The sequence below is a fragment of the Caretta caretta genome, chromosome 1 (genome assembly GCF_965140235.1).
Source record: "Caretta caretta isolate rCarCar2 chromosome 1, rCarCar1.hap1, whole genome shotgun sequence".
In the NCBI taxonomy this organism is placed as follows: domain Eukaryota; kingdom Metazoa; phylum Chordata; order Testudines; family Cheloniidae; genus Caretta; species Caretta caretta.
This window is the reverse complement of record NC_134206.1, coordinates 10,077,223-10,103,651: the sequence shown is the minus strand read 5'-3', so window position 1 is coordinate 10,103,651 and position 26,429 is coordinate 10,077,223. Positions and strand designations below refer to the sequence as shown.

General features: G+C 54.0%; 1 protein-coding gene across 3 annotated transcripts in view; it reads right to left on the bottom strand.

The window, feature by feature from the left end:
• The window catches only part of ARRB1 (arrestin beta 1), a 175,550-nt gene extending 149,701 nt beyond the window's left edge, over window positions 1–25,849 (bottom strand). The window contains exon 1 of one of the 3 annotated variants that reach the window (XM_048838732.2): window positions 25,184–25,849. In XM_048838732.2, coding sequence (XP_048694689.1) covers window positions 25,184–25,203 — 20 coding nt within the window. In that variant the 5' untranslated portion in view covers window positions 25,204–25,849. The remainder of the gene's footprint in view (window positions 1–25,183) is intronic. The other 2 variants (XM_048838723.2, XM_048838742.2) reach the window with 2 other exon arrangements.
• Between the last annotated feature and the right edge of the window lie 580 nt (window positions 25,850–26,429).

Here is a 26,429-nt window from a genome sequence, read left to right as displayed (position 1 = left end):
CCAATCCCTGTCCCTGAGGGAAGCCGCCCAGCGGACGCAGCGTGGGCCCTGGGGCCTGACCGCGCTGGGAGGGGTCAGACTGCTGCCGAGGACATCCGAAGACCCTTCCTACCTAGGCCTGGGGGAGGGGTTCGGGGAAGTCCGGCAAATACCGAGGGCACCCTGACCCCGGCAGCCAGCAGGGGATCCTCCCGGCGGAGCTCCCCATCCCTGGAGCAGATGCTGCTGGAATGGGACAGGGAGATGAAAATGAGGGAGCTGGAGGATCATGAAAAACAACGTCAACATGAGCAGGAGGAGAAGGAGAAACAACGTCAGCATGAACAGGAGGAGAAGGAGAGGGAACGTCAGGAGAAGGAGAGGGAACGTAGACATGAGCAGGAGGAGAAGGAGAAACAAAGACAGCATGAACTGGAGCTGGCCAGGCTGAGGAGCAGTGGGGCCCCGGCTGCGGTGAGTGGGGGGGACCCAAGACTGCAAGGAGCTTTGATAAGTGCTTCCTGGCCCAGCGAAGGAGGGGGAGGACATAGATAGCTTCCTGACGGCCTTTGAGAATGCCTGCGAGATGCACAGGGTTGACCCTGCAGACAGGCTCCAGTTTCTCACCCCCTTACTGGACCCCAAAACCGTGGAGGTGTACAGCCAAATGACAGGGGCGGAGGCAGGGGACTACAAACTGTTCAAACAGGCCCTGCTCCGTGAGTTTGGGCTGACCCCCGAGATGTACCGGAGAAGGTTCCGGAGTCAGCGTAAAACGCCTGAGGTCACCTACCTACAACTGGTCAACCGGATGCAGGGATATGCCCGCAAGTGGACAGCTGGGGCCCAAGCTAAAGAGGACCTGCTTGACCTAATCGTACTGGAGCAACTGTATGAACAGTGACCATCCGACCTCAGGCTGTGGTTGGTGGACAAAAAGCTAGAGAACCCCCAGCACGGAGGGCAGCTGGCCGACGAGTTTGTGAACAGTCGATCAGGGGGTAGCCGGGAGGAGTCCCAAAAGAACAGCCCCCCCCCCCCCCCCCCGATGCAGAGAGAGAGTCACTATGGGGCCTCCCAGCGGGGAAATAGGGAGAACCCCCTCCAAAGGGGAACGCCTGGCATCGGGCCCCTCCGACCCGCTCGAGGGGACCAACGTCACCTGAGCTGCTATCACTGTGGCCAGAGAGGCCATGTACGGACCCAGTGCCCCGGGCTCAGGGACAAACTGAGCAGACCCAACCTACCCAGGGTTAACTGGGTAGGGACCCAGCTGGACGAGGGGCAGACGGCCCAGGCAAGGGGGGCTACCAGTTTACCACCTGCTCAGGAGGGAAGAGTACCCCAGGCCAGCTCCGCCAGAGGGCTGGATGCTCTGGACTCAGGGTGCTCGGTTTACAGGGTGGGCGCGGGGCTGTCCCTCCGGAGTGAGTGCCTTGTTCCCCTGGAGATGGATGGGAGGAAGGTCAATGGATACTGGGATACGGGCGCGGAGGTGACGCTGGCCCAGCCCGAGGTGGAGGCCCCAGATTGGGTGGTGCCCAACACCTACCTGACCCTGACGGGGGTGGGCGGGACCCCATTTAAGGTGCCCGTGGCAAGGGTACACCTGAAATGAGGGGCCAACGAGGGCCCCAAGGATGTGGGGGTACACCACCATTTGCCCACTGAAGTTTTGATGGGGGGAGACCTAGAGGACTGGCCAAGCAAGCCCCAGACCGCCCTGGTTGTCACCCGTAGCCAGAGCCGGCGAGGGGCACTGCACCCTGACCTTGGGGAGGGTACCACACCGGAGGCGCAGGACCCTACCCTGGTGGGAGGGAGGGCCGAGGGGCACGGCTCAGAGAGGCGGAGGCCTCAGACCTGGCCAATGAGAGGGAACTGGGCCCCATCCCTTCCCCAGCCGCTGAGTTCCAGGCCGAGTTAAGGAAAGATCCCTCCTTCCAGAAGCTCAGGGACCTGGCCGACCTCGGTGTGGTACGGACCATGAGGAGAGGCTGCCAGGAGAGGTTCCTGTGGGAGAAGGGGTTCCTGTACCGAGAATGGGCTCCCACAAGGGAAGTAGAGTCCTATGGGATCAGGAGGCAGCTGGTGGTCCCCCAGAAGTATCCCCGCAAGCTACTGTACCTGGCCCATGACATCCCCCTCGCAGGGCACCAGGGAATCCGGTGCACCCGGCAGAGGTTGCTACAGAACTTTTACTGGCCCGGGGTCTTTACCACTGTCCGGCAGTATTGCCAATCCTGTGACCCCTGTCAGAGGGTGGGGAAGGCCCGGGACAAGGGGAAAGCGGCTTTGAGACCTTTGCCCATCATAGAGGAGCCTTTCCAGAAGGTGGCCATGGACATCGTGGGGCCTCTCAGCAAGACGACCCAGTCGGGGAAGAAACACATTCTGGTGGTGGTAGATTTTGCCACCCGCTACCCCAAGGCAGTGCCCTTAGCTTCCATTGAAGCCGACACCGTGGCAGATGCACTCCTGACCATTTTCAGCCGAGTGGGGTTCCCCAAGGAAGTCCTGACAGACCAAGGCTCCAACTTCATGTCAGCCCTGCTCCGGTGCTTGTGGGAGAAATGTGGGGTCTGGCATGACTGGGCCTCAGCTTATCACCCCCAGTCCAATGGGCTGGTGGAGAGGTTCAATGGGACGCTAAAGATGATACTGAAAACCTTTATGAACCAGCACCCGCAGGATTGGGACAAGTACTTACCTCACCTGCTGTTCACATACAGGGAGGTGCCCCAGGAGTCTACCGGATTTTCGCCTTTCGAACTGTTATATGGAAGGAGGGTGAGGGGCCCCCTGGACCTGATGAGAGACGAGTGGGAGGGGAAGGCCACTCCCGATGGAGAGTCAGTGGTGGAGTATGTCCTGATCTTCCGAGAGAGACTGGCTGAACTCATGGGCCTGGCCAGGGAGAATCTGGCCAGAGCCCAGGAGAAGCAGAAGGTCTGGTATGACCATACGGCGTGGGCCCGTACCTACGCCACCGGGGATCAGGTGATGGTTCTCATCCCAGTGAGAAAGAACAAACTACAGGCTGCCTGGGAGGGCCCTTTCAAGGTTGTCAACCAGCTCAATGAGGTAAACTATGTGGTGGAGCTGTCGAACCGAGCGCACCACCGCTGGGTGTATCATGTGAATATGATGAAGCCATATTATGCCAGGGGGAATGTGGTGTTGGCCGTGTGTGGACAGTGGGAGGAGCAGGGAGATGACCCTTTAGTAGATCTATTCCCTGGGACCAGAGCTGGTTCCCCCCTGGAAACAATTCCCCTCTCAGATCGGCTAACCCCTGCCCAGCAAGCTGAGGTCAGGGGGGTGCTGCATCCGTACCGACAGCTGTTTTCCAACCAGCCTGGACGCACTAATCTGACTGTCCACCGGGTGCAGACAGGGTCGCACCCGCCGATAAGATGCTCCCCGTTCCGAGTCACAGGGCAAACTGCTCAGGACCTGGAAAGAGAGGTCCGGGACATGCTGGCTTTGGGGGTGATCCAGCCATTGGCCAGCCCTTGGGCCTCGCCGGTGGTGCTGGTCCCCAAAAAGGATGGGTCGGTCCGGTTCTGTGTGGACTATCGGAAGCTCAATGCCATCACTGTATCTGATGCCTACCCCATGCCCAGGCCGGACGAGCTCCTAGACAAGCTGGGAGGAGCTCGGTACCTTACCACCATGGACCTTACAAAGGGCTACTGGCAAGTGCCGCTGGATGCAGATGCCCGACTGAAATCGGCCTTTATCACCCCTCTGGGGCTCTATGAGTTCCTGACCCTGCCTTTCGGCCTCAAGGGAGCGCCGGCCACCTTCCAGCGCCTGGTGGACCAGCTATTGAGGGGGATGGAGAGTTTTGCCGTGGCGTATATTGATGACATCTGTGTCTTTAGCCAGACCTGGGAGGACCATGTGTCCCAGGTTAGACAAGTGCTGGACCAACTCCAGGGGGCTGGGCTGACTGTAAAAGCGGAGAAGTGCAAGGTGGGGATGGCTGAAGTATCTTACCTGGGCCATCGGGTGGGGAGCGGCCGCCTAAAGCCGGAACCAGCCAAGGTGGAGGTGATCAGAGACTGGCCCGCTCCCCACACCAAAAAGCAGGTCCAAGCCTTTATTGGGCTGGCAGGATACTACCGAAGATTTGTGCCCCACTTTAGCGCCATAGCCACCCCCATCACTGAGCTATGCAAGAAGGGGAAGCCAGACAAGGTGGTCTGGACCGAGCAGTGCCAGGAGGCTTTCCAGGCGCTGAAGGAGGCTCTGGTCAGTGGCCCAGTTCTGGCAAACCCAGACTTTGACAAGCCCTTTGTGGTGTTCACCGATGCCTCAGACACGGGACTGGGGGCGGTGTTAATGCAGGAGGATGAAAAGGGGGAGAGACACCCCATCGTGTACCTGAGCAAGAAGTTGCTACCCCGGGAGCAACACTACGCGGCCATCGAGAAGGAGTGCCTGGCCATGGTGTGGGCCCTCAAGAAACTAGAGCCCTATCTCTTCGGGCGACACTTCACCGTGTACACCGACCACTCTCCCCTGACCTGGCTGAACCAGATGAAAGGAGCCAACGCCAAGCTCCTGAGATGGAGCCTGTTCCTGCAGGATTACGACATGGACGTGGTCCATGTGAAGGGAAGTGCTAACCTGACAGCGGACGCACTGTCCCGGAGAGGGGCCCCGAACTTCCCCAGGTCACTGGTCAGTGTGACCCCGCTCAGTTCAGTCTCGAAGGGGGGAGAGATGTGAGGATGTGACGCAGCAGGGAGAGGGGAGTGTTGACCTGGGAATGTGCCCTGGGGATGGGAGACCTGAGAGCCTGTAACCTGAGCCAGGAGGGGGAGGTGACACCTCTGCCAGGAATGTGAAGACAGGCTTCAGGAGAGAGCCTGCTGGGGGGGGGGGGTTAGTTTCAGTTTGGTGCTGGATGGAGGAACGCAGGGAACCCCAAGGCTGGGGTCTAAGCTCCCTGCTCCCCCAGAAGGACTTGATTGAGGGGTCCTGGTGGTACCCACAAGCTCTGTTTTGGACTGTGTTCCTGTTGTCCAATAAACCTTCTGTTTTACTGGCTGGCTGAGAGTCTCAGTGAATCCCAGGAAGAGGGGTGCAGGACCTGGACTCCCCCACACGCTGTGACAGCCAGCATATGGAGAAGGCATGAGAATTCAAGCTCCCTGTTCTCATTACAGTTGTGGATATCCAGGCAGCGCTTGGCTCTGTTGACAGGGAATCGCTCTGGCTGATCTTGAAACTTACAGGCCTCACTTACAAGTCTGGTAGAATGGTCTGTTTCTCATATGATGACTGCTCAAGTCATGTTCCTGTGAATGGGAAAAGAACCGCCTTCTTCCGAGTGAGGTCAGGACAAGGATGTGTCACTGCCCAGAACTCTTCAGTGCCATTACAGACTACGCGCTTGACCAGATACTCAGTAAACAATTTATGGCACATGCCTGGATGGTAAGAACGTCACTTACATTGATTTTGCCAACAACGTAGGGCTGGCTGTCGATCAATAGATGAGCTGATTGCAACACTTAAAGCCCTAGAAAGTTCAATGGTAAAAGTTGGCCTGAAACTAGAGTAAAACCTCCAGTTTTACTTGGAGTAAAACCAAAATTATTCCGGGCAGCAACTTCAAACCCCCTGCAGGTGACCGCCCAGCTGAGATTGTCAGTGATTTCACCTACCTTCATTCTGCTGTAGATAATATGTAGATTACAGAAGTGTCCACAGTCATGGGGCATTTCAACAAGAACATCTTTTGCAAATCATAGATCCTTCTACGTAGTGAGATAAAGCTGAGGCTATACAATGCTTTGGTGGTCAGTATCCTGACCTGTGAGACTGAAACATGGCCTCTCGCTGTCAAGATTAAAAAGAAGTAGGACGCCTTTCAGATGAAGTATCTCCAAATGATCGAAAACATCAAATGATTGGAATTCAAGCTGAATGAAGAGATCCATTTTCTAACTAAACAGGTCCCACGCTCTCAAACGGTCACCCTGTGCTCTCTAAGGTGGTATTGTCATCTGCTCCGAATACCTACCAACTTCTCTGCAAGAGTCACCTTTGACTTCGACACACTAAAAGCAGGATGGAAAAGACCCCCCGGAAGACCAAAAACACAATCGCTAGATGGCATCAACAGACACCTATCCCTTCCAGACATTCTACTTCCGAATGCCCCAGAGCTGGTTCAGGACAGAACTGTCTTCCCGTCCTCCGCAGGCCCCCTCTATCTGCACAGCCTATCAATAGGTACACTCAAACGCCCACATCTGCCGAATGCCCAGTCTCTGTGCCACTGAGCACTCACAGAATGCACAGATTCGCTTCTCCCGAGAGAAAAGCATACCCCAGCTCCCCAAGTTCAGCGCCACTCAACACACAGCACTGAGATATGTTTGTAGTCAAACCAAGAAGAAGCGTATTTAACAAGGAACAGAAAGTCAAGTAACAGCAGGTAGCTGGAAGTGTTGGAAACCAGGGATTACGTCTAAAATACCATCAGACCACTCCTTCTACAGCCTAGTATTGCTCACCAGTGTTTTTCAGCCAGGTAGGCTGCGACCCCTTTTTCATGAGACAAGCCACACTTTCAGCTAGTGCCCTCAGGAAAGGCTGCAGAGTGTATCTCTGCAACGCCAGTGGCAGCCCCCAAATCCACTTGTAGACAGGACCCCATCCTGCTGGTTTAGTTCTTCCTGTCGATTCCCTTTCTGGAAGATCTCACAATCCCTCCTCTAGCATTCGGCTCAGGCTGTCAATGGGTGTCCATTGTGAACCATACAATACCCAGTTTACACGTAGCCAGATGGATTGCTAAACCTCTCTTGCCTGAAAGGAACCTGTGTCTCACCTTTTGGGGACCAAGTCACAGATGTTCAGAACATAATTTTCAGAGTATACATGTAACTCTTTCCCTATTATCCGTACGTACATTTCACAATGATTACGAGGCTCAATGTGACACAGGCTTTCTGTAGAAACCCTACACAACCCTGTTGGGCACCTAGTACATAAATACCAGACCCTGAAACCATTATGACCCCTTTGCCCTTTGCCAGTTGGCACCAGGAGATCTCTGGGTCACACACCCTAACCCCTGGACCACCAAAAGCACATGGAAATTAATGTTTCCCCAAGGTTTTTGATGGGAAAGAATGGTGAGAAATTGGAGAGGAGGCAGAAAAGAGCCCCAGAAATGCTCCGTGGGCTGACAGTGAGAGACTGAATGAGCTCAATCTTTTAGTTTACAAGAAGGAGATGAAGAATGACTTGATTATAGGGTATAAGTGCCTTCAGGGGGAGAAAACATGGGGTACTAGAGGGGTCCTTAATCTAGCAGAGAAAGACAGAACAAACACCAATGGCTGGAGGCTGAAACCGGACACATTCAAATTAGAAATAAGACACAGATTTTTAACGTTGCGGGTGATTAGCCATTGGAACAAACTACCAAGGGAAGTGGTGGATTCTCTATCTCTTGATGTCTTCAAATCCAGACTGGCTGCCTTTCTGGAAGACGTGCCTGAGCCAAACACAAGTGATGGGGCTCAGCAGAGGGGTAACTGGGTGGATTTCACGGCCTGTGTCATATAGCAGGTCAGACTAGATGATCCAATGGTCCCTTCTGGCCTTAAACTCTATGAAAGAATAGCCAAGGACCAAATAAGCCTGGAGACTGAACTCCTCTCCCACAATCCCCCGTGTTCAGAGCCACACTCAGGACACCATGCAGTGCATAACAATAATGCTAGTAAACCTCACAAACCCATGGACAACACACCAGGCTCTATTATTACATGGCTCTCATGACACTAAATTCTACACAGACGCGCCGGGGAGAGCAAGGGATCTCACACACATGCATGCAGGTGTCTCTGGGCACCCGTCTGCTCATCCCTGCTTTACCTGCTGGGGTCCCATTCGCCGTTGCCCTGCACCTCGGCAGCCAATTACGTCTGTGAAAAAGCTACCCCATTGGAGTGCAGGGGTAGAAGCAACAGCCCAAAGCGGTGGTGAGACTGAATAAGGTGACGGAGAAGGAGCCCCGAACACTCAGGCATCCCGGCACTTGGGATGACCTTTCAGCTTCTACTGAGCAGGTCAGGCTGTGCTGCACTCAGGACCACAGCCAGCGCTCCTAGGCAATGAGACGGGTCACTTGCATAGAGGGAGGGGCTGACCACTGGGGGCCAGTCTGTCATAGAATCAGAATATCAGGGTTGGAAGGGACCTCCGGAGGTCATCTAGTCCAACCCCCTGCTTAAAGCAGGACCAACACCAACTAAATCATCCCAGCTGGGCTTTGTCAAGCCAGGCCTTAAAAACCTCTATGGATGGAGATTCCACCACCTCCCTAGGTAACCCATTCCAGTGCTTCACAACCCTCCTAGTGAAACAGTGTTTCCTAATATCCAACCTAGACCTCCCCCACTGCAACTTGAGACCATTACTCCTTGTTCTGTCACGTGCCACCACTGAGAACAGCCGAGCTCCAGCCTCTCTGGAACCCCGCTTCAGTTAGTTGAAGGCTGCTATCAAATCCCCCCTCACTTGTCTCTTCTGCAGATTAAATAACTCCAGTTCCCTCAGCTTTTCCTCGTAAGTCATGTGCCCCAGACCCCTGATCACTTTCATTGCCCTCCACTGGACTCTCTCCAATTTGTCCACATCCCTTCTGTAGTGGGGGGGATCAAAACTAGACGCAGTACTCCTGATGTGGCCTAACCAGTGCCGAAGAGCGGGGAATAATCACGTCCCTCGATCTGCTGGCAACGCTCCTACTAATGCAGCCCAATATGCCGTGGGCCTGTCACACAGATGCCCTGCGCCTGGCTCTCAGGACACACCTAGCCATCTTCTAACAACCCAAATACAGCAGCGGGGGTGTGGAAGGCAATTGTTTTTCGAGTTTATTGCTCCTGCCTGGGGAGCTCTTCCATTTAATCATTGACAATTGCACACATCCAGGGAGCCCAGCTCCCAGTTAGGGGCCTGCCTCTCAGTTACATTTAAGGTCCTTTTATGTTGCTCTGGAAGCGTAAAGGGGTCTCAAAATGGGCATAATCAGCCCCCCACTCCCCAGAACCTTCCTGGGCAGGGAACCCCCTGGCCATGTAGAAATGGCTCAAGGGATCTGCGCAAACTCAGTTCACGGGGCAGCCGGAGGGCATGGCCAGAATGTGTAAGTGAGAGCAGCCCTGAGGCTGCATTTGCACCAGTGACCCATGGGGAAATGTTGTGAATTCCCTTGCTGAGCCCCCGGGCTGGGCTGTCCAGACCCCTCTCGACACCTAATGACCTGACAGGAGCTCCAGGCGCAGCTCAGCGATCGGTGCGTGTGACGCATCCCGCGGCAGGGAGCGTCCGACCCCGGGGCCACCCGCTCGGGCACATGCCACCACGCTACAAATTGAGGTGCAGCTTGGACTGGTGCTCGGGCTCCGATGGACCCTGAGAGCTCCAGCTACGTTCCACAGTACAGTAGCCCTCCCTTGCCCACCCACATCGGGCCCGGATAGATTTCACTCTCCCGGACAGCTAGCTGGGCCCTCGGCTAATGCTGCGTAATGACAAGACAGCAGAAATGGAGATCACACAGCGGTGAGACTCCAACTGGCCGCTGCTCGACCGGATAAGGGAGGAGCTCTGAGCTTTCCTGGCGTGAGAACAGGGTCAAGCTCCAGGCCAGCTTTCTGCCTTCCTCCTTCCCCAGCAGGAGACAAATGACAGCAGAAAGGAGCAGACCAAGCCATTCAGATACAAGAACTCACCCACCCAAAACTCAAACTCAGCCCTGAGCTGGTTTTTCCCCAGAGATTTGAAAAGAACATGGTTTAACTACTGTGTGGCATTTCTGAATTTCTAACAGCCCTTTGCCTTTCTGTAGCACTGTCCTCCCACTCCCCGCGAGGCCCATGGCGCTTAACAAATGTGAACAAACCAAGCTTCACACACATGCACAGCCTCTGAGATAGAGAAGAATCATTACCCCTGTTTTCTGAATGGGGAAACTGAGGCACAGTACCATCTCACACTGCATCTCTGGCAGAGTCCTGACTAGTCTTCTGACCGCCTGAGTCCCCAGCTGGTGCCAGGCCTACAAGACCATCCGGCCCTCACACCTGCCTTTACTCTTCCCCCTCTCCCCTCTTTCAAGTTCTGCCCAGGGCCCAAAATGAAATCACTGAAATACCAGGAATGACAATGTTTCAAACCCAACTTCATCCACAAAGATGAGGAAAGAGCCACAGAAGCCCAGCTAAAGCCACCTTTATAAAGGCCCTCTGAGGGCAAGCAGCAAGCACATCAGGGCAGCCCAAGGCTGGGCACAGGCCCCGTGGACCCATGTGGTAATCCGCCACTGCTCATGGGCTACTGTTAGCCAGATTGACATACATCAGCAACGGGCACCTAGGTGGGGTGGGACCACACTTGGGACAGGCAGCTGATTGCTGTGAGTGAAGCAGGCTGTGGATCACCTCTGGCAGCTGAGCAAAGCCAGGGGATTCTTTGCTGGAGCTGCTGGACACGGACAGACGGTGCGGTTCTCTCTGGCTCCCACACAATCACCAGCCCGTGCTGCTCACTGGCCCCGCACAATCTGCCTACAGAGAGAGCTGCCGTGGGAGGGGCTGCTGCCTACACTGCAGGGGAGACATTTACTGGAAGGAGGATCCCAGGCAAACACCATACCCGCAGCCCCTCTGAAATGCACCCACAGCCACGCTGTCGGCGGAGGGCAGCAGCCAACCAGCCCCCAGTGAGAGCAGGAGGGGACATGCTGGCCACCCCCCCAGCGCTAACGAAGAGCAACGTGGACTCTTTCCTCTCCGTGGAGAACGGGATCCGGGGCTCCGGTGGTTATGCTTGTGTGTGTGGCCATGGATTCACTGGGTAGTTTAATGAGCTCATTAGGCACATGTCCGGGGATGCGCCGCGCTAACGAGCAACTTATTTAGTGGCGGATAATTGAGTGGGGCTTGTTTGATCTTTGTTCTGAAGATTGATGAGTAGCTCAGGGCTGCCCGTGGCCAGGCCGGAATAGTAAAGCAATGCCATCGATTTCCTTTGAACGCTGAAGGGAGGCGTGAATTCCGCTCACTCTCGGGTAATGGCCTTTGCTGGCAGAGCCAACTGGTGCCAAGTGATTTGCCAGCTCTGTGGGGCAGCGACACGGTGGGGAACTTACCCCATGGTCGCCCAAAGATCACTCAGCACCCACGTCCCCGGTCCCAGTCCAGGGCTGCTGACTCCGTGGCTGCTCAGTGCACAGAGGGCTGATTAATCTTTTGTGGGCCCCACCCTCCACTCCACTCGTTCTCCACCCCGAGGCCCTGCCCTGCTTGTCCTCTTCCCCCTGAGGCCCTGCCCACCACTCAGGTGTGGGCCGGGCGTGGCGAGGAGCACTCCCCGGCAAAACCGAAAGTCAGCACCTCTGCGCCCTGGCACCGGCTTCATGGGGGAGCCCCAGGGAGCTGACGCGGAGACCGAGGTGTGGGCAGGGGACGTGTGTGGGCACTGAGGGGAGGTGTGTCAGAACATGCAGGGTGGGGTGGGGCGGAGGTGGCCGTTGGCATGACCCGGAAAACCCAGAGGCGAGCGACACCTAACAGAAGCACTCAGCGTGATCTGGGGTCTCCTCACCGGCGGGGTTAACCTTTACTTGGCCAAACTCAGTTCAGCCTGGCTGAAGACTGGAAGCGGGGCTGGGGCCCTTTGTGGGAGGGAGGGGAGCCATGCAGGGGGGCAGCCAGACGCTTGGGCAGCTCGCAGGGGGGCAGGTTGCTTATCATGGGATTGGGGGAGGTTCTGGCGGCGGAGAGGGTTCAGCAGAAATTGGAACTACCCAGAAAACAGGGGGAGGGAGGATGTAACAGCCACCGGGGCTGGAATCCGGGCAGGAACCCCTTGCGAACAGCGCTAGGGGAGTTTGATCGTCCCACGTGGAATCCCTTCGCCTGGCTGTGCCCGCTGCAGAACTGTAACATGCCCACAATCACGACTAGCCCAGGGTGGGCCCCCCATTGCCCCAGCACCCACTTTGCAGGATGGGCAAGGCAGGCTTCCAAGCCCCAGGTGGAGAACTCCTGTGGCAGAGAGACAGAGGCTGTTCAGCAGCCCCCCGTCCCCCACCTGCCCTCTCCAGCGCTGCCCTGTATTGTACGCTTCCAAACAGAGGTGCCCCAGCTTAACACGTCCTTTCCCCTCTGACAGGCAGCTCAGTGCTGGGGACGTGGCCAGCCAGGTCTTTAATCAGAGATTAAACTTCACCCCGGTAACATGACTGTGGATTAATATGGCAGAAACTGCCCATCTCCCCCACCACTCAGCGTAATGAGGCAGGAAAACAACCTGGCGTGCGTGTGTGTGTGTGTGTGAGCGATTGAAGTCTCAGTTACCCCATCACACAGGCCCTGTGCCAGAGCCCTGCAACCTCCGGCGAGATCCGCCAGCCCTGCGGTATTGATGGTCCCACCACAGCGCTGAGGCAGAAGCCCGAGCACCTCGCTGGGTGAACGTCAGCGAGAAGGAGCGTAACGAGTCTCTGGCTGCACAGGCCGGGGTGGGCATTGCGAAGGGTTGTAAGGCAGCATAGGGGCACCAATCGCTCACGCTGGCAGCGGAGGAGGAGGGAGGAAGTCCAGGCATCGCTGACAGATGGATCCGTGTATCTAAGACAGGCCTGCTGCCCCTGCAGTCTGGCAATAGAAGCAAGGCCAAGTCTCAGAGCTCCCATCTGCAGCCAAACGTCCCCGGATTTCCGATCGGAGTTTTGGTTCAGGCCGTTAGACACAAGGGCCAGCTGCCAGTTTCAGCTCTGGATTTTCAGCCTCCTGACCTCACAAGCACCAGGCAATTCTTAGATCGAGACGGGCTGTTTTTCTAAAAGCTCCGCTCTAGTTCAAACCAGAATGAAGGCAGGGAAGCTCTCTGGCCTGTGTGACACAGGAGGTCAGACAGATCCTTGGAATCTCTGAATCCAAGCAGGGATCCAAAGGAGGACTTGGCCGCGGCATTCTGGAAGTTGATGGGGAGTTTTCCCATGGTTTAAGCAGCAGCATAGGAGAAAGCACAAAGATTCTTGTGGGAGAAGCAGATGATCTAGGCTGGCATCCTGGGGCAGTAAACACAGGGGTCAACCACATGATAAGACACTGGGGTGGATATGTGACTTGGGGATAGATGGAGAAGGGCTTTGAAAGTGAGAACGTGTGTGTGTGTGTGTGTGTGAGAAAGAGCGTGCGAGAGAGAGATGCAATGGAGAAGGCACCCGGGGCTGTGCAATGATATAGCGCCACCGCTTGGGGAGGGATGGGTGAAACCTCAGAAAGGTCCAGAAGCTGGGAGAAGCATTCAAACATATCCACATCCCTTTGGGCTGCGGGGCAGGCCGGTCTCTCTGCAGAGCAGGAACCCTTGTGCTAGTTCCACTCCCTCATTATGACTGGGACTTTGCATTTCTGGGGCAAAAGGTTCCCTTTCCTTGCCCCACAACATAACTGATTTCTCCCCTTCATAACCCAACACAGGACTGGGCCAACCTGAGGACTCTCCTGAGGGTCTGCTATGATATGTGGAATCACAGTCCTCCTTCAACAGGATGCGTTCATCAAATCCCAACACTCTACAACCACAAAGACGCTTCCACTCAGCTCATGTTCCAGCTTTGTCTCCTTTGTCTACCAGGAACTCTATATAGCACATAGAGACATCTAGTGGCTGAACTGTAGGCTACGAGGAAACATACTGCAGTGGCTGTGAAATGATTCTGTTGGACACTCCCCGTAACACGTGTATGCAATGATGTCCCTGAGCAGGCTGCCTACAGGGATTATTCTTTGGACCTCAGGGGCTGAATGCATGAGCCTCTATGGGTCCTTTATCCAGATGGCTGGGGAAGGAAATCCCCTGGGTCCCAGATGCTTGATCCTCGCAATTAAAAGGGACACGCTTGCACCAGCTTTTGCCAGGTCTCCATCAGTTCTACCGGGGAGGGGGATGGAACAAGCAAGCTGGGTTCCACACTTTGCAGGATCCAGGCCTGCCAGTTCCCAGCCCATGTCCTGTCTGAGCCTTAGTGAAAACAAAGCAGGCCAGGGCTGGAAGCGCTGCCTCGTTGTCAGTGACTTTCCTTGGCAGGGGTACAGCAAGCACATGTGCTGGGGGAGGATCGGGGGATGCTTGTTTAGAGAAGCTGCAAATAATTAGGTGACATGTTTGAGTGTTTACTGTGCCGGCCTGGCCGCACGAGCAGCAGGAGCTGCCTGCCTCGCTGTTTACTCCTTTGGAGATGCTGCCGTCAGTTCCAGCACAGAGCCTTGGAGCACGGGCGGCAGACGGTTTAAAGACATATCACCTCGATGCGTGGTGTGGGATCGACCTCTGCGGTGACCGACATCCTCAGAGCAGGTGCCAGGAGGGCAGCGGCGGGACAAGTGTTCCACCCAATGCTCCTGCCTTGTGGGGAAGGGACGGCAGGCTCCGTGATGCAAGGGTACTAGTTGTGAGGGTGGCTGCTGAGACATGGAAGCTGCTCCAGGAAGAAGTGGACCCAGACCCACCAAACACGGTTCACACTGGCCTTGCCACAGCTGCCAGATGGGAATGATCTTGGACTGGAACTGAAGCAGCAACGTAGACGTAAAAGGATCCTTTCTCCCCGTACCGCTACCCTCAAGTATTCATAATAACAACACCTAGCTCTTATCATCAACCTCATTTTACAAATGGGGAAACTGAGACACAGAGCATCTGCGTGATTTGCCTCATGTCGCACACACAGAGTCCTTGGTGAATCAGGGACTTTAACCCATGTCAGCTGAGTCCGACGCCTTTGGCCCAGCCACTGGACCATCCTTCCTTCCAAAACAACCTCACCTACTCCCGTGGAAACTCAGCAAAAACATACCTGCCCCTAAACTGTTCCCTTGCCCCATATACACCGCTCTATGTCCTGTGAAACACAAACCATCGTGGCTGGGGTTCTTTCCCTTTCATGAATGTGCACCAGGATCCCCTGTGATATCACCACTGCCCTGAGAACGGAGGGTGTTAGGTAACCTGGTCTCCCATATGCTGGCTTTGCAGAATGCAAAATAGCGTAGGTCCTACCTAAACAAGGGCTATTTTATTTCACAGTGATAGAACTGTGGGTAAGAACAAAAACCTGAAATACAAAATATGCAAAAGGCAGCTCCCACCACTAACAACATGTAACTAACCCGAAGAATGACTTAGTTAGGGACATGACAAGTTCTCCATCACTTGGAGTCCTTAAATCAAGACCGGATGTCTTTCTAAAAGAGATCCTTAGGCTTGGAAGGGTTAGATTATTATCAGTAAATGTCGGTAAATGTCGATTTCACCGAACACACGCAAACGGCGGGGAAACCAATAATCGAAATGTGCAGCTAGGCAAAGGAAGCAAAATGCTGCTTGAGAACTTCTTAGAGTCTGATTTAAGGATATCGACTGTGTATATTTTGACATGTGATGCTGACAATTTGTGTTTTAACATTTATAAAGCTTTAAATTTTTACGTTATTAAATAATTATTGTCTGACTTCCCCTCCCTGCAATGTCTGACCCTCCCATACTTCTCCACAATTGTGAAAATGTAAAAATCCATAATTGTTTTTAAAAGCTTAAAACGAAACATCGATTTGATCCGCATAAATTACATAAAAAACAAAAAGAACAGGAGGATTTGTGGCACCTTAGAGACTAACCAATTTATTTGAGCATAAGCTTTCGTGAGCTACAGCTCACTTCATCATTGAGCTTATGCTCAAATAAGTTGGTTAGTCTCTAAGGTGCCACAAGTCCTCCTTTTCTTTTTGCGAATACAGACTAACACGGCTGCTACTCTGAAACCCATAAAAAACAAACTGAATTCTGCCAAGCCTGCTCATAGGCGTTCAGAAACAGGGTGTGGCATAGCGCCCCCTAGTGCATGCTGCCGGCTGTCCCCGGAAGTGGGCTAGAGAAAGTTGCGGAAGTGGGCAGGGTTCAGACACTGAATCTGGTTGCATCCATCATGTCACTGAGGTAATTGTTAAATAAAAGCATTTCACTGAAAGCCGAGACCTCCTGCTTCCCAGAGACCCTTGCTCTTTGGTGTCCAGAGATGACCTGGAGAAAGATGGCAGGCCTCAATTTACTACCCCCCATCCTCGGGCTTTCAGCTGTAAGATACCAACTCCCCCCTTCTCCTATGGGATTGCCGGGGGAGCGCAAGAAGCATGTGGAGATGAAGCACCACGAACAATGAACATTACTGCACCTCATGGGACCCTCCTACAAGATCATTATTAATAACCTTAATTGTTTGGCGCACTTGGGGGATACGCCACCCTTCTGTAGAAGGAGAGGTCTGGATAACTGGGGTGCCCCTGTTTTCAGACCTTTTACCCATGGGGTTTGTTAAATCCACCTTCAATTTAGGCATTGGTCCTGCCATAAGCTCCCCGCTCCCACTTGGGTCTTTTCACATAGGATCTCATTCCAGGATCAGGGCCTTCGTTTGTAAGATTGAAGAGTAGATTGTTTCCTCCGTGTGTTTGTACAATGCACAGCACAATGGTGCCCCAGGGTATGACACAGTGGTCCAGGGAACCCCTCAGCATTTAAGGCCGGAGGGAACAATTACGATAGTCTACTTTGCCCTTCAGCATCATACAAGGCCAGAGATCTTCCCCTAGTCATTCCCACTCTGAGCTCTCAGCAGTTAGTTCCCCGTCCCATCCAGGTCCTGATCTCAACAGCTGGGTGTGCTACAGACAGACTCTGCTGGAGCAGAATTTAAGAGCCAAGCTTCAGGCCTGCGGATTTCAGCGGGTGAGCTACAAGCGTGATGCTCTCAGGGCAGCCCTACCGTTCAAAGGCTTGACTCGGGCATTTGGAAATCCAGGAACTTCTCCACGTGGGAAAGATGATGGAAAAGTCAGATATTGGTTAAACATTTGTTTCTTAAGGGCTCCCACCACCGGTCAGGTTTCATACCTAAGCAGATCCAGGCCATGCCCCTTTTAAATGACACTCCCAGGCACACCTGGGCCTTGTAATTTAGGGAAACATCAGAACCAAAACATGAATTACAGCTGCCCCAAATCAACAGAACCCTCCAGGGTCTGGCTTCTTTCTAATTTCCATGCTTGTTCTCTGCAGGATACAGGCTGATGTTATTTTAATCATGGGCATTTTAATACCCCTCAAAGCTTTTTTTAAAAAAAAAGATTCCAAGGGATTTGATTCCAAAATGTTGCACAATAGAGGAAATGCACCCAGAAAATTAAAGGAAAAAGAGCGAGCGGGAGAGATTTGTCAGTTTAACCCAACCCTAGCCGGCCTGTAAGGCATGCAGTAGGAGAAAGAAGCCGTGCGTGGACGGGTCTAACATAACATCACTTCTCCCCGCGCTGCTATTCCTGTTGGCTGAGGCTGGGCAATGGTTGCAGCGGTTTCCCTGCAAATATTTCGGTAAGGCTTGCTTTTCCGTTCGCCTGCCAACGCGCGGCACTTCCAAACCCACCCAAAGGAGAGATCTCTAGGGAATCTTTCATCCAGTCATGTGACAAATGTCAATTAAGCCTCAAATCCCACCCGGGAGGTTAGGTCAGGGTTAATATTCCTATTATGCTGGTAGGGAAACTGAGGCATGGATTAGTTCAAAAGGAAATCCAACAGGTGTTGTGTCACTAGCAGAGGCAGGAATAGAGCCCAGGCATCCTGACTTGTGACCCAGTGCTCTGTGTAAACGCCCGACTGCACAGCGGGGCAGAGGGGACACCGTGGTGCAAGTAGGCGGGATTGTATGGTACACCGTACCAGTAAAATATTTATAGCTGGTTCACATACTGGAAAGACACAGGAGGAGCAGAACGTGGGGAGGGCTGTGGTGCATTGGCAGAGCTGGACAGCACATCCCCATGCCACCACTTTGCTTGGCAATCACCATCCCCCACTGAAGGCTGCTAAGGCAGAATCCACAGCAGCCGCGGGGCACACCACTGCCTGCAAGCTCCCATTCCAGGCCGCTTCACGCCAGGCCTAACAAGTCCCTCTCTACATCCTCATATCAAATCCGCTTCCCAGGGTAGGCTCACAGACAAGCTGCTGCATTTGTATGGTGTTCACAGCACAGACCCTCCCCAGAGCGTAAAACCCAACTCTCTACAAAGAGCAGGATAATGGGTCAGGAAATCAAAGGGTCTGCCGGGCTGTCCCAACTGACTCCACAAGCAGCTATTGCTTTTCAGGGGCCCGAAGCAGCAGCCTGCATGTGCGTGTGGATGCGCACCCATGTATGTGTGATTGTATCTAGCCAGCAAGTTAAAGAAATATGGGCTGGATGAATGGACTATAAGGTGGATAGAAAGCTGGCTAGATTGTCGGGCTCAATGGGTAGTGATCAATGGCTCCATGTCTAGTTGGCAGCCGGTATCAAGTGGAGTGCCCCAAGGGTTGGTCCTGGGGACGGTTTTGTTCAATATCTTCATTAATGATCTGGAGGATGGCGTGGATTGCACCCTCAGCAAGTTTGCAGATGACACTAAACTGGGAGGAGAGGTAGATACGCTGGAGGGTAGAGATAGGATACAGAGGGACCTAGACAAATTAGAGGATTGGGCCAAAAGAAATCTGATGAGGTTAACAAAGACAAGTGCGGAGTCCTGCACTTAGGATGGAAGAATCCCTTGCACCGCTACAGACTAGGGACCGAGTGGCTAGGCAGCAGTTCTGCAGAAAAGGACCTAGGGGTTACAGTGGACGAGAAGCTGGATATGAGTCAGCAGTGTGCCCTTGTTGCCAAGAAGTCCAATGGCATTTTGGGATGTATAAGTAGGGGCATTGCCAGCAGATTGAGGGACGTGATCGTTCCCCTCTATTCAACATTGGTGAAGCCTCATCTGGAGTACTGTGTCCAGTTTTGGGCCCCACACTACAAGAAGGATGTGGAAAAATTGGAAAACGTCCAGCGGCGGGCAACAAAAATGATTAGGGGACTGGAATGCATGACTTATGAGGAGAGGCTGAGGGAACTGGGATTGTTTAGTCTGCGGAAGAGAAGAATGAAGGGGGATTTCATAGCTGCTTTCAACTACCTGAAAGGGGATTCCAGAGAGGATGGATCTAGACTGTTCTCAGTGGTAGCAGATGGCAGAACGAGGAGCAATGGTCTCAAGTTGCAGTGGGGGAGGTTTAGGTTGGATATTAGGAAAAACTTTTTCACTAGGAGGGTGGTGAAGCACTGGATGGGTTACCTCGGGAGGTGATGGAATCTCCTTCCTTAGAAGTTTTTAAGGTCAGGCTTGACAAAGCCCTGGCTGGAATGATTTAGTTGGGGATTGGTCCTGCTTTGAGCAGGGTGTTGGACTAGATGATCTCCTGAGGTCCCTTCCAACCCTGATAGTCTATGATTCTATGTACATGAAGGGGGGAGTGTGGCAGGATATGTGTGAATTTTGTAATCTATTCCTCTGTGTGTCTGTGTGTGTGTATGCGTGTGTGTGTGAAAGAGAGAGCATCTACAACATGTGAGATTGTATGTACATGACGGGGGCTTGTAGGGTGGAATGTAAGTTTCCTTATCTATTCCTCTCTGCGTGCCGGCGATCATATATGTACATGATGGGTGGAAGCGTGGAGGGACATGTCAATTTCACGATCTGCTCCCGGGCCTGCGAGCACCCACCGGAGCGGAGATTGGGGATAGAGGCCGTGTGTCCGGTTCACTCCTTTGTGGCTGCTGCGTTGGCGCTTGACGGATCCCTGGGGTCCTCTAGACACAAGATCGGCCCCCAGAGGCACCCGACGCTCAGCCAGGTACGGCGATTACCAAAGCCGGTTTGCAGGCAGCCAGCAGGACGGCCTCATCCCCACAAGGACTGGCTGCAGGAAGCAGCTCCTTTCTTCTTGGGCGTGGTGCAAGGGTTATTCAGGCAGGGGTGAGGAGAAAACCTGGTGACTATGGGTGTGCCAAGAGCTAGCACAAAGCAAAGCAAGGCTGCAGTGGTACCTGGGTTCTGGTTTCTCCATGCCAGGCTCAAAGTGAGGCAGGATTTCAGTGGGCCCCAAATTGTAATTTTCCCCTATCGTGATTGCTGCCGCCTTCCCATCTCCGCCTGCTCCAGTCCATCCCAAGCACAGCCGGGCCAATCCCCTCCTGCCGCCATCACAGTCTCTATACTAACTTCCCTTTGCTGTCTGCATTACGCTGAGCCTTCTCCAAACCTCCACCTCCTCCTCTACAGCCAGCCCTTTCCTCTGCCTGCTCCTTTCTGTCCCCTGGTCCCCCAACCTGAGACGTTCTGTTCCCTCACCCTCTGCCCATGTGGCCAGACCACCCTGCCATGCTCAGCAGCAAAGAACAATTCAGGCTGAGTGGAACGTAGGTCACGGAGAAACAACAAGAAAGAACAAAAGTCAAGTCTCCAGGAGAGAGCGCTGTGTGTGTGTGAGAGAGAAAGAGAGAGAAAGAGAGAGTCTGCAGGGGCTCAGAGAATGTAAAGGCGCCGTGTGCAGAAAACAAAAGGCATCGTAGTCCTGTGGGGACAAGCACCCCAGATATTTATCAGATCCGTTCATATTTCGCTTTACTCTCTGCTGGGATGGTATAAAGTGACCCGTTGCACTTTCTCGCTCACCTGCTCCCAGCACACAGCTCTGTTCAGGTGCAGAGGAGATTTGAGCTGGGATTCCCAGGGAAGCCTACCAGTTGAAAGTCAATGGGAGTGAAAATGCCAGCTCAGGGTTTAGGTTACTGCTTGTAAGCTGCCCCATGAGATGCCCTGGGACATGCGGCTGCTGGCTGTTATCCCAGCGGGAATAACCCCCCCACACACACACTGACATACTGGGTATGACCCCCCACACACACACACACACTGACATACTGGGTATGATTCCCCCCCACACACACACACACACACTGGGTATGACCCCCCACACACACACACACACACTGACATACTGGGTATGATCCCCCCCCACACACACACACAGACACACTGGGTATGACCCCCCCACACACACACACTGACACACTGGGTATGACCCCCCACACACACACACACATACTGACACACTGGGTATGACCCCCCCTCCACACACACACATTGACACACTGGGTATGACCCCACACACACACACACACACTGACATACTGGGTATGACCCCCCCACACACACACAGACACACTGGGTATGACCCACACACACACACACACACACAGACACACTGGGTATGACCCCCCCCACACACACACACACTCTGACACACTGGGTATGACCCCACACACACACACACACACTGGGTATGACCCCCCCACACACACACACACTGACATACTGGGTATGATCCCCCCACACACACACACACAGACACACTGGGTATGACCCCCCCCACACACACACACTGACACACTGGGTATGACCCCCCCACACACACACACACACTGGGTATGACCCCCCCCCCACACACACACACAGTGACACACTGGAGTTTGGGGTAGCCCTCACTTGCGAATGCCTCCCCCGTGAGTAACTCCGTGTATCTGGGAATGAATCAGCCCCTGGGGTCACTGCCCCGGGGACCCAAGCCCCACTGATGCAGCCTTCCTGGGCTCCGGCTCCAGCAGTACAGGGGCAGGGGGCTCTGTGTCCCCTGACTGGAGAGGTTACCCCCAGTCTCCCACAGGCTCTGAGGCCTCCAGTCTCCCACTGGGCAACCCTGCCCCGATAGGATCCAGTCCGGGCCCAGCAGCTGGCCGTGTCATCCTGAACTGATAATGTATATGGGCCAATGCCGCCGTCCCCCACTGGATGGAATCAGAACTGCTCAAGTGCGTGTCACTCCCCCTTTACTGCAAATGGCCTCTAGAGAGTCTCCTTTAGCTTAAGCACTTGGGGGAAAAGACGACCCAAGTTCTAGTCCTGTTGCCCCGTGGAGGTCAGAATGGCCATGATGCGGACCCTAGTGACAGCCGCGACCTCACAGCTGGATTTGTTAATCGCTGTGCTCCTCAGGTGTTTGGACCCTAACACCCACCCTCTCCTCGTGTGTGGTCGCGGAAGGGGTTACAAGAGACATCCCAGCCTGACTGGCCCTGCACAGACTCGAATCAGCTACGACAGGGCAGAGGAAGCCCAGCTGTCTCGGCTCGATGGAAGGAGTGTGAGACGGTCCCTTAAGTACCTTGGGCATAAAGGATTCAGTCCACAGAATAGTGCCGCAGGGAGGGAGGCAGGGTGCCCCAAGCCTACAGGCCGCAGAGTTCGGCTCTTCTCAGCACAATAACCTCAGTGACTCAGTTTCCCCAGGTGCGATGGCACTTTCCTCATGAGGGAGGGGACGGTTGGGCAGCTGAACTTGCCCCAGCTTGGTCTCCAGCAGAGAGCAGAGAGAGGCCAGGGGAGCTCAGGTGCTTGGAGCAACATATGGGAAGCGGCGGCCCCTTAAGTACCTGAGGCCTAAATTATTACTCACAACACAGCAGTGCAGAAAGGGGGTCCCGGTGAAAGGGAAACCTGTCAGGAGAAGAATCCTATTCCTTCCCTTAGCTTAGTGACTACAAAGCATCAGGCTGGACAGCCTTCACCCTTTCCCTCCCATGGCTGGAAGGAGAGTGTGTGTTTGTGTACATATGCACACAGGCAACCTGCGGGGCTGGCCACGAGGGCTGGCCCTGTGTTATCAAAGGGTTTAAGAGCCACGCAACCATCGGATCTCACCCAAGGTTCTAGTCTCATGGGAAACTGAAAGAGTCTTTCGGACCTTGTGTACTTCTCGTTGCTGACTAGTTCTTCCAGTTCGTGGAAACAGATCCCGCTAGCCATAGTGTGTGTGAGCATGCATACACACAGGTACCAACACCCTGTGCTGGATGGACTCTCAACTGCTCCAGTGTGTGTCTTAGGCCCTACACTGCTAACAGCGAAAGGAAAGTCTCCAGTCTACCCCTTTTTATTTCAAACACAAAGGGGGGAACTTTCAAAGGCATTTCCATTTGTGCCTTGAAAATTTCCCTCAGGCTGAACTTTGGGATCCAGTCTGACAGTTCCTCAGTTGCATCAACGAACACATCCATCAGGTCGGTATAGTCACGCCAGTAGAACTGCTTTCAGGGCCTGGCACAAGGCCCTCTTGTGTTTATAAAAGCACCTAGCACAATGGGGCTCTGGCCCACGACGGAGCCTTCTACGTGCTACCGCAATACACATAAATAATAGTGCAACGTATGGTACTTCTTAGCAAGGAACTGCTGTGGGACGGCAGTCCCGAGATGGGCAGGTCTGGGGTTAGAAATTAGGGTAGTCTCCTTTTCCCACACTGTTGTGTAGTGTTGTTATGAGCTGTTAACCAGCTGCCACAATCCCACCCCAGAAGTGGCTGCATTTCAGTTATGAGTAAAACAACAGGTGCATTTTAGTTATGGGTGAATCAATTTTTAGGTGTATAGAATAATCCACTGAGGGAAAGGGACCTGGAACCGTTACCTGGACCTAATTTTTGTGGCTGGCCTAGCTCCTAAAGCCTATGCACTCTGAGATGAGGACACATTGTACACATATATAGTAAGAGACAGTCCCTATTCTAGAGCTTGCAAGGAGTGGGTGGGGAAAAGGGAGGATTCTTATCTGCATTTTGCAGGTGAGGAAACTGAGGCATAGAGAGGCGCAGTGTCCAAGGTCATATAGGGAGTCTATGGTAAAGCCACGAATTGAACTAACAGCTCCTAAGTCCTAGACCAGCGTCTTAGCCACTGGACCATCCTCCCTTGAGGAGGAGGGGCAGCTCTGGGAGGGGATTTTGAAACATGCACCTGGATCCAAACCTATGAGCATCAGGTCCGGCGTGGGAAGCAGCAGTGAAGTTCAAGTTGCCCAGGGCTGATAGCTGTCCCCGGGAGACTCTCCCCAGCACCAACTCCAAACACCCACTACAAGGCCCCTGGCCAATGCCAGATGCCCCAGAGGGAATGAACAGAACAGGGAATTATCAAGTGGTCCATCCCCTGTCGGCCATTCCCAGCTTCTGGCCAAGCCAACTGGGTAATGCTGCACATGCTGCTGAATGAGGGCCACATGAGAGCCATGGCTCACCACAACATTGCCCAGCGAGCCAGCTGCACCTCACATGAACAGGAAGTGGGGGGTGACCATTAACCCCCTCCCCAAAGGGACCCCGCCATGGCGCAGCCCTGCACACTCCCAGACGAGACGGCAAAACCCCAAACCACGCCAGACAATTGCAGGGACAGTGTTGTGTCCATCTGCTCTCACTGACCGGGCCATGAATCTAAATGTGGCCTGGAGCCAATCAGCCCTGATCCCCTTTGCTTTGTGTTCCGGAGAGATCAGATGGGAAAGCTATTGCGATTTGCAGGGGGGGGCACGGAACCAGTTTCCACAGACCCCCCAGCCAGCAGCTGTGCAATCCCTGACTGAACAGGGGAGCCAGCCCTGCTCCCCCAGGCAAGAGACCAGCAGGGGCTTGGCTCCAAAAGGAAATCAACATCCACAAGGATTCCTTAGCAGCCCACACTGCCCTGGACTGGGTCCAGGCAAAGCCCGAGCTGGGAAATGCAGCCCGCCCCTCAAAAATGTGACCACCTCCCAACTGCCCCAGCATGTCAACAACCCCAGCAAACAGCCCGGGAGAGGGAGCTGCGCGTTGCAAAACCGCCGCCGGTCTATTCGTCTCTTCCTCGGGGAATCAGGCCAGGGAGAAAACCCAAAGGAGGCCACCCACTTTTGAAAAGTCCAGTTTTTCCAGCCTACGCTGTCTCATCTCCCAAGGGCTGGAGCTGCAGCGCTCCGGTCGAACAAAGCGACGTACGCTGGGCACCCTGGCTAGCAGCAGATGCCTACCGAGAGCGAGAGCCCAGGATAATGTGTGATGCATTGGGCTATTAATGTGCATTAGGTAGAGAACGCCTCATCTGAGAGCGGACTGCTTGGAGTCTGCATTCTCTCTCCTGTGCCATTAAATACCACACACAGCTCTGCAGCTCTGCACACAAAGCAAATGCCTAGATCTCCCCCCCGAAAAAATCCTAGTGGATAGAAATGCACTGGGATTAGCAGGCTGAACGGCAGCTCCTTAGCGGTATCTACAGTCCAGCAAATATCCAAATAATGCAAGAGCAAGAATCACCATCTGCAGCAGAATAACCCACATTGCAGAAAAATATATATTAACCAACCTGGTTCCTTTGTCTCCCATGGCCCAGGCCAACCTTCCAGCCACTTGTCAGGGAGTCAGGGAAGGAGCAGAGAGGTGTGGAAAATTACTAGATGTTAATTTGGAGCCAAGGAAGCGGTCTCTTTCGGCAGGAACTGCTGCTCGCGCTCTCACCCACACAAACCCCAGCTGCAGACGACGCAGCGAACTCCACGGGGCTGTCGCCTTCCTCCGTGTCTAATAACAACAAGGCGGCTGGGCGTGTGTCCGTCCAGCTCTGAAGTGCCTTTGTTTCTGGAGATCACAGAATGGAACAGACCCAGCTGTTGTGCACGGATGTAAAACCAGCCATGAGATTACGGGCACAGGCGGGAATCCAAGGCACAGGGACACACACACACACACACAGAGGATCCCTTAGAGGGAGGTTGCTCTCAGACACGGCTGCTCCATCTCTCCCACTGACAGCTTCCCCTCTTGCTTCTAGGGAGAGAGATCCACCCTCGCTCGGCTCTGAGCAACACTGCCTCCTACTCCAGGCTTGCACAGCTCAGGACGGAGCCGTACACAGCTGCTGCAGCCAGTGTGGGGAACAGGCTCAGGCAATCATCATCATCATCATCTCCACTCCAGCTGCCCAGAGCTGCGTGAGAGCAGGGGGCTGGCTCTGCTTGTGGCCTGTGAACTCCAAAGCGTGTGTGTGCTCAGCAGCTGGCCAGGTTGCACATTTCCACGCAGGGGAGTTTGGGTTTCCTGGAAATGCTCAGTGACCCTTCTCTTTCTGATGCCAGACAACTGGGTTTGGGTAGAACCCATCCCACTCTGGCTGCTTGGCTTGCAGGACAATGCACAACCGGTCTCACTCCAGTGCTGCCCCCAGAACTCACCCCCGGTCAGCGTCTTATTAACAACCACCTTCCCCTGCAGCACATTGCATCCAAAGGGCTTTACTGAGGAGAGATTGGAATTGCTCCCCCTCCCCACAGCTGAAATGCAGCCACCTCTGGAGTGGAACATGGCTACCGCAATACACGGCCTCCCAGTGCTTCACAAAGCTCTCCGCCTGGGGAAAGTAGGTGCCTTGTAACCAGCACTGGCTTCTAATTTGGGTGCAGGTCAGAGCTCCCCTCATGCTTCGGGGGCACATCCGAGCTTCAGCCATGCCATACCGGAATGTACATGAACACAGAGTGTGTCACATCCCCCTCTAGTGAATACAGCCTACCACTGCTGCCAGCGGAGGGAGTTACTCCTTTAACGCAAGCAGC